This window comes from Anarrhichthys ocellatus, unplaced genomic scaffold, assembly GCF_004355925.1.
Source record: "Anarrhichthys ocellatus isolate YVR2014 unplaced genomic scaffold, GSC_Weel_1.0 scaffold1102, whole genome shotgun sequence".
In the NCBI taxonomy this organism is placed as follows: domain Eukaryota; kingdom Metazoa; phylum Chordata; class Actinopteri; order Perciformes; family Anarhichadidae; genus Anarrhichthys; species Anarrhichthys ocellatus.
This window is the reverse complement of record NW_022281076.1, coordinates 1-13,599: the sequence shown is the minus strand read 5'-3', so window position 1 is coordinate 13,599 and position 13,599 is coordinate 1. Positions and strand designations below refer to the sequence as shown.

The 13,599-nt window shown below is 41.4% G+C and overlaps 3 protein-coding genes across 3 annotated transcripts; 1 reads left to right on the top strand and 2 right to left on the bottom strand.

The window, feature by feature from the left end:
• Positions 1–111: 111 nt before the first annotated feature.
• LOC116377295 (tumor necrosis factor receptor superfamily member 14-like) lies at positions 112–4,818 on the bottom strand. Its single transcript, XM_031838905.1, has 5 exons — positions 4,682–4,818; positions 3,648–3,749; positions 1,693–1,818; positions 831–989; positions 112–274 (listed from the first exon to the last, which is right to left on the bottom strand). The coding sequence occupies exons 1-5, from the start codon at positions 4,710–4,712 to the stop codon at positions 186–188; spliced, it is 507 nt and encodes a 168-aa protein (XP_031694765.1). The 5' UTR covers positions 4,713–4,818; the 3' UTR covers positions 112–185.
• A 3,666-nt stretch (positions 4,819–8,484) lies between these two features.
• mrpl49 (mitochondrial ribosomal protein L49) lies at positions 8,485–9,271 on the top strand. Its single transcript, XM_031838906.1, has one exon. It carries the CDS (start codon positions 8,524–8,526, stop codon positions 9,055–9,057), a length of 534 nt encoding a protein of 177 aa, XP_031694766.1. The 5' UTR covers positions 8,485–8,523; the 3' UTR covers positions 9,058–9,271.
• A 995-nt stretch (positions 9,272–10,266) lies between these two features.
• Positions 10,267–13,269, bottom strand: LOC116377294 (HAUS augmin-like complex subunit 7; the record flags this gene model as incomplete). The annotated part of the gene is made up of 5 exons (XM_031838904.1): positions 10,267–10,679; positions 10,786–10,897; positions 11,847–12,059; positions 12,369–12,480; positions 13,070–13,269. Coding segments are annotated over 5 exons (699 nt in total), but the record flags the coding sequence as incomplete, so codon positions are not given.
• Between the last annotated feature and the right edge of the window lie 330 nt (positions 13,270–13,599).

Sequence of the window (13,599 nt, the reverse complement as noted above, 5' to 3'; positions counted from 1 at the left end):
ATATATATATATATATATATATATACATACATATATATACACATACATACATATATATATATATATACATACATACATACATACATACATACATACACATATACTGTATACACACACACACACACACACACAGGTCATTTTGTGCCACAGGGCAGGAAAAGAGACATTCCTTAACAAACAAATTCTTACGTAGTCCAAACCGTGCAATTCACACCCTCCAGTGAAAAATAGGCTGGTGGACAACTTTCACACACTGTGTCCGTTCTGCTGGTTCCTTAGAGAAACAGACAAAGCAGAGATTAATTACACAGGAAGCCATCATCCAGTGAACATCCATCATTTGTCAGACTCTGTGTCTTCATTGAGGGACTTCTCATGCACACTCGTATCCCGGTTGTGATCGATTGGGGTATATCTTCAGGAGGGTCTCTGAGGCGCTTGATAAATCCAGGTCTGAGAGGTTTCTGTTTACTGTAGCTGCACCTCCTTACAGTAGTAGAACATATGGTCACACTTGATGTAATGATGGTCTGCATGCTGAAATAAAAGTCAAAATCTGACACCAGTCTGACACAGATAATAAATAGAATTGTCCTCCATTTCTATGATCGTATTGAAAGGCTAAATACAGCCGGGTGGTCCAGGCCCCCAGAGACCAGACTGGCAGAGAAATGACAGGTCTGCTGGATATGGAGGAGTCACAGACGTGCCTGAGCTGTGAGCACCATGTGTACATGGAGCTGAATAACCAGCTACACCATGTGCCATGTTAACGTCAGGTTAGTGGTGTGCATGGAAACGTACTCACTGTCTGACTGGAGTTTTCTTACCAGGCCTTTTCATCCTGTGACCGGGGTCACAGGAAGTATGTTTTTGTGCCAAACTACATCCTGTTTCATCCATCAAGGTCTTGCAGAAATATCCACTGACAACATCACAAACTGTGTCTTTTGTTCCTGTGCAGCCCTGTTGGGCAAAGAGACCAGGACCTGAAAGCCAACAGAAACACAGTCATTCTATCATTGTTAAACAGACATGTAAACATGACACTAGGGGCCAGAGATGGGTTTGTCAGTCTGGACTTCTGTAGAAACGTGGCGGTGAGACAAAGCGGAGTCCATGAGCTGACATACGCTAACGAAAACACAACGATTCTCATTTAAATGGAAAGACTCTTTTTAATATTATATTCCATTTCTGTAAATAGACACAGGACCTTTGTGTAATATTTGGAATCATGTGATTATGAGCTACCGAGACCATCAGAATCAGCAGGAGCTCTGATTGGCCAAACTACCCGAGCTGCACATAGGAGCTGGCCAATCAGAGCTCCTGTACCTGCTCTGTGGGCTTAAAATAAAAGACAACTGTTCAATGAAATCACTCACACTAAAATGACAGATCTACAATATCCCTGTGGTGCGTTCAAGGCTCCATATAAAGCACAAACCTGCTACAACACAATTATTAGGGCTCACTTTTCAGCTTGAATCAAATTGCATTCATTACCAGGGCTGCAAATCGTTGCATTTTATTTTGATTATTTAATATTTCAATTTGTATTATAAGTGTAAATATTGTCCAGTGTACTAATTCGGTCAAATATTGTCTGTGTTACTGCATTTTTCATAAGCTGAATAAGGAGGTTGTCGACAAGAGTGAAAGAGCTTGATCAGCTGATTGTGGACTGACCTTGGTCACAGGGGGTGCAGGGGAAACATTTAGTCAGGCCATTGGGTTGGTTCATAAAAGTCCCGTTCACACAGGAGATGCACCATGTGCCTAACTGACGAGTGCAGTCTCTACGAACAACTGTACCTGTTCAAGACAAAAACATGATGGGAAATAACAATTACAACCAAAGCAGATGCGATACTGTACCCGATAGAGTCAGTAACAAGCCTGTCTCTGACTTCAGCTGTTTAAGTACTTTCACATCCAGACCAGAATCTACAAAGACTAACTAGAACACCATCCTATAACACAGTGACCGCATGCGCATGGGCTTCAACTTCAGGGTGTTGTTTTTGCAGAAAGAAAGCATCTCATTATTGGAGTAAGAAGGAAGTCAGAGGGATCATTTGTTCTTTACAGTGATGGCTTCAGTTTCTGATGAACCCATCAAAGCCTGAACCAAAATATCAAGTTTGCTTTTTGCTTATCTTGTATTTACCTTGTTGACTTTAACCATTTCATTTGAATCACTTGTCAAACCACCGAGTACATTAGAATAGATCTGACCTGTGTATGAAGGTCCTGAGATCAAACCTGTGTAATGCTCCTTTTGCAGAGTTCACCATGAACTCAACAGGTTTGAATGTGTGCCTGCTTAAAAGCCTGGAAAATGAATCAATCTATTTATATGTAGTTATTTTAGCATTACGCTACATACAAATACTTCTAAGCTGTACTTTTAGCATGTGCAAAGTGGTAGAGTCCATTTTGCACATGAAGGATACGTATATGATTTAAAAGCAATGACTTCTGGGAATTGAAACCTGCTGAACCGTGAGCAACAGTGTTACTTCCTCTAATCCTTGTTCTCGGTTCCTCTTGTATGCCTAGCAGGCTCATAGTCATAAGACTGTGGTCTGTCGTATTCATATGAAAATACATTTACCACCTCTTCAGTGTCATAACTAGCATTGCAATTCATAGCCCTCATTGTAGAACTGGACATAGCTTGGCTTCTCTCCCTTGTGATATTCCGTCCGGTTTGTCTTGTTTTGATGGAAAAATTGAAATCCCTCACAATAACAAATCTAGTTTCTACATAATGTACACACAGTGTGTCCAGCCTTCATCAATAAATGATGTGCCGTCTTTAACGACAGCTAGAAGTGTGTTCTTCCTGCTTCCATGGGTTGTGTTACCTTTCAGTAAACACTTATTTTATTGAGAACAAAGTACATACAAACAATGCATAAGCACGTCCGATTCATCAAAAATAAATCGGCTTCAGGTTGAAGATTGAAACCAAATACATAAATGACAGAGATACAACTAAACTAAAATACATAAATACAACATATACATAAAAACAGGGCTATCTGAAACTGACTAAAACATATCTAGTAATGGAAACGTTCTCGTCTTTAACAAGTTTCACTTTGCAGCTGGGTTTTGTCTTTAAAGGAACAGTGTGTAACATTTCAGGGGATAAATTGGCAGAAATGGAATAGAATATTCATAACTATGTTTTCATTTGTGTATAATCAATTGAAACTAATCTAATTATAATTAACATATAATCCTGTTCTGAATGTATTTGTTTCTAAACTTGTATATATGTTATTAAAAGCAATTATTTAGTCATGAAAGGAAGAGTATTGATAAGAGTAGCTCCTAAAGATACCTCTCTCTGCCTGCAGGCCACCGTAGTTACCCAACACGCATGGGAAGAGCAGGCTGAGGGAGGGTATGTAGATGCTTTTAGTCTGAAGCCTCACCACGAGAGGCCACATAGCCTCACACACTGTTACTTTATGCATTCACATTTTATGTTAGCATTATGTACAAAAACAGTTGAGAGCACAATATCGAGATCAGACTTGACTGGCTTCTCTTTCGAGTTACTTCCCCTGAACTTAAGCCAGCTCTGCGTTTGAATCCAGATAGACCGAGCGTAGTAAACAGATGTCATTTACCTTTGTGACACATGGGACAACATTGCATATCCGTCGTTGCATATTCCTTTGACAGACAGCACAGTCCTGGTGCCATGAAGACGGCGACACAACAGAAGACACCTATTAAAGAAACAGCAACGTTAGTTTCCGTATTTCTAGATAATGGCCCAGTCCCAGTGTCCCCCTACAGCCTCAGACCCTGAACCCTCAAGGACTCACTGACATCACCTGGTGAGTGGTTGAGTGTGAGAGACTGCCGGGCTTGAAAATGGTGTAAATAGGAATGGGACAGCACTTTGCTGCAACATATCACGTTACTATGACAACGTCCACAACTAAGATGTACAACTGTGGGTATTTATTTTATACTTTGTACTCCCTGATTTGAACATCTTCCAGGCTCTCTCCTGATGAGAGGTCATTCATATAATCCATTTACTCGTTTTTGTCAAAACAGCTTCAATGACAAAATCAAATATTTAATAAATAAATATCCTCTGATTTCATGTTTATTTTTTGTTCCATATTTAACCCTAAAAGTTTGAGTAAATTTAATGACCTCCTTTTTCTTTACGTCTCTATGCGTCCACTGGATACCCCATGTTTAACGCCACATTGCAATGACTTGTGGGTAATTCCCTTAGGCAAAGTCTGCATCTAATGCTGATTTACGGTAAGGGCTCATAAAGGGCTCAAAATGGAGCGACAGCGAGATCCTCCTTGTGGCTCTGGCACCTCAGTGGTTAGTCTGTGGCAAGCGGCAGTCAGGCATCAGGACTGTGGCACCTCAGTGACTAGTCAGTGGCGAGTGCCGCTCGCTTGCCACTGTTGTGGCACCTGACTGACTCCTGACTGACTAGTCACTGAGGTGCTACAGTCCTGACGCTTGCCACAGATTAGCCACTGAGGTGCCAGTGCCACAAGAAGGTTCTCGGCCTTGCACTCAAAATGTCTGCTATCACTTTCATAACTTCCGTGTTAGACACTTACCGAAGACAGCCAATGTCGAACGATAACGCATTCTAGCACATGTTTGACAGTTTTACACTTACCGAAGACAGCCAATGTCGAACGATAACACATTCTAGCACATGTTTATTTCCATAGTTTGGGCATAATTCGTTGTTTTTTTCTGGAGGCAAACAATTGTTATATAATATCCGCAATCTTCTCCTGGTCCTTTTTCTTCTTCTCTAATTTGATTGTCGGATTCGCAACCAACTTGAATAGGTACATACCGCCACCTACTGTACCGGAGTGTGCAGTTTCAGAGTAACGTTTCATCACTTATCTGAGTCCATTTATGCCATTAAATACAGTGTTGAGTTGAGTCCTGTATGTCCGAATTTTAACCTTGATAATATGACCTCTCTTCTATACTTCCCTTCGTATGTCTTCACATTTATGGTTTCTGAATGTTATGTCTTCCTTTGTTGTCGTCCCACTTATTCTGCTATAAATCCCGTACTGCCTCATATTAATGCTTTAGCTTCTCCAAACGGAATATTCAATATCTCCTCTTCTTTTAGTGTTAGTGCTGTCTTTGCAGTCATATCTGCTCTCTCATTGCCCTCCACACCTACATGAGCAGGAACCAGCACAATTTAACATTTATTCCCAGTCTTTGAAGTCTCAACATTATCAGAGATATTTCCATCACTAAATCCTCTCTTATTGTTCGTTTTGCTCTGAACTGAATTATATCTAATGTACTCTTAGAAGCTGCTCCATACACCATACATCCATAATCTATACCCGATGGTATAATGGCCCTATAGACATCCATTAGTGACCATTTATCTGCTCCCCGTTCATATCCAGAAACTGCTCTCATAACATTGAGCACCTTTTTACATTTAGTTTCAATATGCTTAATATGAGCTCTCCACAAACATCTTTCATCAAACCATGAGCCTAAATATTTAAACTCTGTCACCCTCTCCATACTTTGTCCACATAATTTGAGATGAGTATTGTTTGTATTTCTCTTTCTGGTAAATAGCATGTAGCAAGACTTAGCAGCAGACATCTTAAACCCACAGTCACACGACCTCTTCTCAACATTAAATATAGCCTTTTGGATGCTACTGATCACGTCTAATGTTTTTTCCCATTTTCCAAATCGCTCCATCATCAGCATAGAGCAAGGAGCCAATATCTCTGTCAATGTCCATAAAGACGTCATTTATCATAATATAGGGCTAATAATACCTTGAGGAATCCCATTTACAATAGTGAATTCATCTGACACAGCATCTCCAACTTTTACCTTGAATGATCGACGAGACAAGAAATCCAATATCCAGTTATACATCCTTCCACCAATACCCCTTTCAATCAATCGGCCCTCTCTCCACATGGAGTCATATGCTTTCTCTATATCAAAATAAACTATAGCCAGAATCTCCTTCATACTTATTTCTTTCTCTGCCTCGTTGCTAACTTTTATTGAAGAGTCAAGTGTCGATCTACCTTTACGAAAAACATTCTGGGATTTATTTAGCAAGCCCCCTTGTTCTATAAAATAAATTAATCTGCGCCCGATTATCTTTTCCACCCACTTGCACAAGAGAGATATCAGTGCTATTGGTCTGTAATTGCCAGCATTAGCTATACATATACCTATAGGTCTTTACCAGGTTTACCGAAAGGTAGAATCAAAGCACTCTTCCAGCTGCTTGGCATTACTCCTTCCCTCCAAATCTTATTCAACCATTTCAGAATCATTTCCAAGGCTTCTTAATTGTCTAAACATAGCGTAGCATATATAGTTGGTCTTGACCTGGAGCAGTTACCCACTTCCCTCCAACACTGTTTTCAGCTCTTGTAAACTCCATATTGTCACGACCCGGCTCAAAAGGCCGTAACATGAACAGAGACAAAACGAGTTAAAAGTAATAAATACACATTTATTTAATGAACCAATAACTAAACTAAACAAAGCAGCAGCCTTGTCAGCCAAACAAGAGTCAGAGAGGAGAAGGGGCCCAGCCAGAGAAGAGGGGCAGCCTTTATAGATGGGAACAAACCAGGCTCAGGTGTCGCCCATCAGTGGCCGATTAACATCCTGAAAGACAAACTGAGAGGAAAGAGGACACAGACCATGGTGAAAGGGAGGGGTCATCACAATATCAAGAGGTGTTCCTTCATTGACCTTTTTAACTTCTGTATGTGCTGTTAAAATGTCATCTTTTCTCTGTCTGTGCATCTCATGTAAATGACTTCCACTATGAACATTTGCAAACTTCTTACCCAATAACTCTGCTTTCTCATTTGTATTTGCCCGATTCATCTATCAAAACTGGGATTTTAACAGATTTTCTTTTCCCACTCACCTTTTTGATCATCACCCGAACATCACGCAACTCTATTTCTCTTCCAATAGATGAACAGAATTGCCTCCATGCATTCCTCTTGGATGACTTAATAACTTTCCGTATCGCTCTCTTTCTTTGATAATAGATCAGATTATCTTGAGTCAAAAGGCTTCTCACCATTCTGAAGGCATGATTTCTTTCTTTAATGGCATTTTTACATTCATCATTCCACCATGGGTCCATTTTCTTTTTCCCACTCACCTTACTCTTCGGAATGCATATTGATGCAGCACCAATAATCATAGATGCCACTACTCTCAAACAGCTGTCCACATCACCCTCAATAGATATCTCTTCACATGACTTCATACACATTTTGCCCAGTTAGCTTTAGGAAAACACCATATTTCTATTATATTACCCTTCTGTGTAAAGATACATTTGAATGAGCATAATATTGGATAGTGATCACTCCGTATATTAGATTCATTCATACAAATGACTCATATTTCCTGAGACTAAGGTAAGATCTAAGCAGGACACTGAATCGAGCAACATCTGGTACCTCTTCCATCATTAAGACAAATTAATGATCTCTCCTCTATAAATTCTTCACATACCCCTCCGTTGGTATCAGTGAACTCACTTCCCCATAATGTATTATGAGCATTAAAATCTCCACACCAAATTTCTCTTTTTCCAATATTTTCTGATATCTTGTGAAACATTTGCATAGATAGCTTTTCACAAGGATTATAGAAGTTCACTAACTTGATATCTCCTCTGGGACTACATACTTCTATCATAATACATTCATACTGCTCTGAAACATTCATCTTTCTGTATGCTAAGGTATCCTTAATAAATGTTACACACCCTCCACCTCGTCTTCCACTTCTATCACATCTGACAGAGCTGTATCCTGGAATGACAAAGTCCAATTGTGGTTTTAACCAAGTTTCTTGAATGCAAATAATATCTGGTCTAACTTTCAGATCAGTTACAACCTTCTTGAGTTCTCGCCCATTTGCAATTAGACTTCTGGCATTCCATTGTAGGTTATGCAACACCATTAGGAGGTTAATCACCCTGAGCCTGTCCATCATAATTAGGAGGGTTCAACATCTCAAGAATCAGATCAGCCTTACCTTCTTTCATCCCCAGTATCTCTATGATTGTCTTAATTCTGTCACTTTTTCTCTTTTGTTGAAAAGCCAAATTCATAGTTTTGCAGATGAAGGCCACGAAACAGATTTTATCTACAATTAGCTTTTCCTCATTTATCTCTTGTAATGCGTGGATCTAACTCTGTTTGACTCTGATTTGGGATGGGGGGGTCCACAGGAGGTTGTCTATTCTCAGCTTGTCATATCATTCATGTGAGTTTCCCTGGATGGAACTTTATTTCCGTTTAGATCGTATTAGAGAGGGGACCCTTTGTCCACACTCCAGATTAGTAGGTGGTGGTAATGCACCCGAAAGTTGTTTGCCAACCGCCATTAAAAGCAGCAGAAGAAGAAAAATCCCGCAATGTGCGCTGTAAACTCGGAAGCAGCAGCAGCAGCCTGCTTCACAAGATGGCGGCCCGCTACACCACTCAGTCTACTGGGGTCCGCAGGGCGCTGCGAGCCCTCAGCCTTTACATCCGGTCACCAGGACCTCCTGCCGCGGCTGTCGGGCTCAGGTTTGTTTGTAACAATGCTCCAGAAGAAAAAACGAGGGTGGGATCAGAATCTACGGAGGAATACAGGTTCGTAGAGGGGCTCATCCCGCCGTCACGGGTCCCCGCTCCGCCTAAACACGCCGGCTCTTCCCCGTCTGGCTGGACCCCTCCGGCAGATACACCGCCGCCTCTGCCCTACATGATCCGCCGCTCCCGTATGCACAACATCCCGGTTTACACCGATCTGACCCACGGCAGCCGCAGGACAACGCTCGTGCGGAAAGTGGAGGGGGACATCTGGGCTCTGGAGAAGGACGTGAAGCAATATCTGAAGGAGGTGATGGGGAAGGAGCTGCCCACGCAGGTCAACGAGGTCACAATGACCTTGAAGGTCAAGGGTCATGTCGACAGTGAGCTGAAGGAGTGGTTGGCCAGCAAGGGCTTCTGACTGCGGGGGTGAGGGGGCGCTGAGCCTCCAGGGCCAGAGAGACGTGCAGGTGGAGACGGAGGACCACCTTGAAACATTGTCCTACAGCACATTTAAACCATTTCAATCCATATGGACTACTGACACTGAACTGAACTCTCTCCAGACACCGGAGAGATGTTGACGGGTTGTTAAACATACTTGTATGTAATGAACATAAAAGCGTTGCCCACTTCCTTTAGTTGTTGGTTATTAATACTGTTAATCCAGACACATGTCATGGTTCACACAAGACACCAGCTTTGTTTCAGCTGTTTGATTTCTAATGGGGTGCAGTCCTTGAGCTTTAGTCTCCATCTGAGATGGTTTGGCTTATTTTTATGAAGGCCAATGTGTGTAATTAAAGGAATACTTCAACCACATACTGACCACTTGTTACCTCGAGCTCTTGAAGAAAACTTGTTCTCGGGCCTCCACGGTGAACGGCTACCACAGCAACAGAGAAATGTCTTGATGAATTGAAGTGAACGGAGGCAGCGTTTAACATCGGCAAAACTAGACGGAAACATCCGGATTAAGCCGGACATACAGTGCACTATACATATGTTCATTTATTATCCATCCATAAGGTTAAATCTGAAATGATACACAACAGCGGAGGAGATCCTCGCAGGTGAATCATGAACCAGTGAATGTTTAGCTTTTTCTCTGAATAAATTCCATCGACTACTTGCTGCTGCCCTAAAAGATAATCACTAAATAATAAATGGCACTTCACAATATCAAACCTGTTGGAACTACAGTTGAAGTTTAAAACATTTATTCAGTAAAACTGTACATTTACATTGAGTATATTGAGGACAATAATAGTTAGGTTGAGGCTGAATGTTAAATTATTTAACTATTATCAATAGATAGCCACTCAAGCCTTCTGATCTTAGAGCAATTCATGTTGATTCCATAAACAATATTGCTGCCAGTATTATGTGTTGACACAACCTGCCCAACGCCTCAGTCATACTGAAGCTAGCACTAGTTAAAAGCACAGTCTGTCCCAAAAATACATGTTTCCTCTTACCTGTAGTGCTGTTTATCAATCTAGATCGTTGTGTGAGTTGTGGAGATATCAGCTGTCTAAACGTCTGCCTTCTCTCCACTATGATGGGACTACATGTCCCAAAGCACCAAACATACATTAAAAAAACCTCAACAGCAATGTCTCTTTCCCAAAATCATGACCCGGTTACTCCAGATAAAGTTTCATGTAGGAACTAGCTCCATTATAGTGGAGAGGAGGCAGACATTTCTACAGCTGATATCTCAAACACTCTGCAACTCACACCAAGACAGTCTAGACGGATAGAGAGCACAGCAGATAAGAGGAAACATGTAGCTTTGGTTTGGGGTGAACTGTCCCTTTAACCTTCAAACACTCCTTTTTGGTCACAATTCCGTTTGACGTTTAAAGTTCAAACACAACAACAGATGGGGCTCTCTCTCTATGTGAAGTGCTTTGCTCACGTCAACAGACATTCAGCCTGATGGTTGGATGGTATTCATGGCCACGGTCTCGGGAGCCCATCAGGAAGGAAGCAGGGGAAAGAAGTCTCGAATTCGTCTGCTGAGTTCCTCCAATTGGTCCGCTGAAGAAAACAAACAAAGTAAGAGGAAGCAGGAAACAAAGATTTAACAACGTGCAACAGTTTGTACTGTGTGTGAGTGTGCATGTGAGAGAGATTATTCCCTTACGTAACTTGCGCTTCTCCCCTCGGCTCCGGTAGCACGACTGTGTTTGGAGCTGCTTCACTTCCTCCGTCATGGATACAGAACCTTCTGATACTTCCTTCAGCATTTCCAGCTCCTGAGAAACGAGACACACGCAAGAGGAAACAAGTGTCAGTACGGGTAGAGACAGATGTGTGTCGGCACCCTGTTTCTACAGAAATGTATATTTCATTGGACCCAAGTGAAAACCAAACTGTCATCCAACGACTGGCTTGGCTGCAATAAACAAGTGGATGCAGACCAACTTTCTAATGTTGAGAAAAGTGACATTTTATGAGACATAAAGAGAGCTCGTTCTTGCTGGGGAGAGAGAGAGAATGAGAGAATGAATGAATGAATGAATGAATGAATGAATGAATGAATGAATGAATGAGCGAGCGAGCCCAGTTTTAGTTGACCTGCACTGGCCCAGTGTCTTTTAGGATTGATTTACAACTTCATCTTCGTGGTTTGGGACCGGCCTACATTATTAATTCTTTGTTTTATAATCCTTCACGGCTTCTTACATTCTCTGCTGCTGTTTTTTTTAAATACAAACCATCACACAAATAAGAAAACTACAGAATTTCTTACCCAAAACTAAAAGAGATGCAAGCTTTTTAAACTCCAATTGAAAACATTTATTCATCATTGCATTGAACTAGCTGCTGCTTCCTGTGTTTTATCACACAGCATTTGTATGTTTTAATTTGTTTGTTTCTTTTTATTCTCTCGTTTCTTCACTTTATTGTAAAGCACTCTGATCTACTCTGATTTTAAAATAATGATTATATTCACAATTATGTTAGTTTGTCCAATTACTTTTGAGCCTCTGAAAATGTGGGGGGCTGTGTAAAAATGGCTGTAATTGCTAAACGGTTATTGTGATATTTTTGTTATATCCATTGAATTAAAGGTGGAAGTCTACACTTCAACCACATATTGACTGCTTAGATTAAAATCCACTGGAGTCGTGTAAAGAGGCAATATTAGAAAAATTGTGTCACAGTCCAAATACTTATGGCCCTGACTGTATGTAAGAGTACCATGATGAAGGCCAGCAGTAGCTGGTGTGTTCTCTGGAAGACGTCGGCCTCTGCACTGAAGCTGGGGGGGTCCCTGCTGCAGAACGCTCTCAAGTCGGTTTCGAAGACATGGCTGAAAGCAGCCATCAGCAGCTGGAGGTCGCATGCCGCCACGCGCAGCGAGCTCGGGGAGAAGACGCCGGGGCTCTGAGCCTCGCTGCTCAGGAACTCACACTGAGGAGAACAAAGCAGACACGTTACCGTGACATTCAGGCACGTCCGGACATCTCAATGTATAGTATGTGCTACAAAATAGTGTGTGGCAAATATTTTGAATTCACATGGTGGTTAATCCAGCATGGACACCCTGTTTCAACTGAAGGCTCTGTCATACTGCAGGCCGCAGGAACACAAATCTCATTTGACATCCTCGATCCCTTTCCTTTGGGACGACCTTCCAGATGGAGCGCTGAGATCGATTTCCGGGTCACAATCTGGAGGATCGAGGAGGCACATAAAAGGAGAACAGAGGAAGGCCCGTACCTGTGACTGGAGCTGCTCCAATGTTGACTGAGTCAGCTGTAGAAGGGTGGTCACGTCAGCAGCCTCCTCTCTACTTGGCTTAGGGGCTGACTTGGTGCTCTTGCGTAAAGCCCTGTGAGGTAAGGAATAGCAATAAGAGACAAATTAGACTCATTCAAATTCTGCACTGATGCTGCAGGACAACAGCAAACAATGCATTATATGGAGATCCACCAAAACAGTCTCAAATTGGAAGTACTCTCAAAGTCCCAGTGAAACAGAAGTTAGCGTCTTTAGCTTTTGTACTGTGAATATTTCTCAGTGAAACTGAATATTTGAGCGGTTTGAATCCAATCTTTGCATTTGGTTGGACCACTAAAAAGTGGGCGGGCTTAGTGCAGCACAATACAGAGGACTGTGGCTCAACACACCTCCCTCGTTGCTTAAAGCTGCCGATTGATGGATGGATGGATGGATGGATGACATATTACTGGTTGAAATTAGTTGGTACTAGCTTACGCAAGCACACCTCATATTTTGACTTAAAGAAAGAAAAGATGATTGGAGTTTGATATAAAAATACAAAGAAATACATTGTTTTGCAGTTACTGGGATGTGATGGAAAAGAGGTAAAAAGGCTTTTTTCATTTGCTTTGGACTTTAAAAAGACAGGACGACAACATGCAGCAGATAAAAACAGAGAGATATAGCAGCATACATACTTGATGTCTGCAGGCCAGGGGTCCAGTGTGGGTTTGAGCATCTGTGTGAAGTGAGGCAGATTGTCAGCAGCGTAGAGCTCGTTCAGCAGCATCTCTTGGTCCAGTCGGTTTCCAGCAGCCTTCTTGCAGCCAGGTACTAAAGTTAACAGCTGCTCCAGGAACCGAAGCTGACGGTGGGGACTCGCTTCACCCTGGAGGAATGGTGTGATTCATTATACAGATGAAAAAGGGTTTCTGTTCATTGTGATACATACACATATATATATATACACACACAAATACACACACACACATATATACACACATATACACATAGTATATATATATATATATACACACAGATACACACACATATACACATGTATATATATACACACACATACACATATATACACATATATATACACACATATACACATATATACACACGTGTATACACACATACATACATACATGTATACACACATACATACATACATATACATATACACATACACATATACATATACACATATATATATATATATATA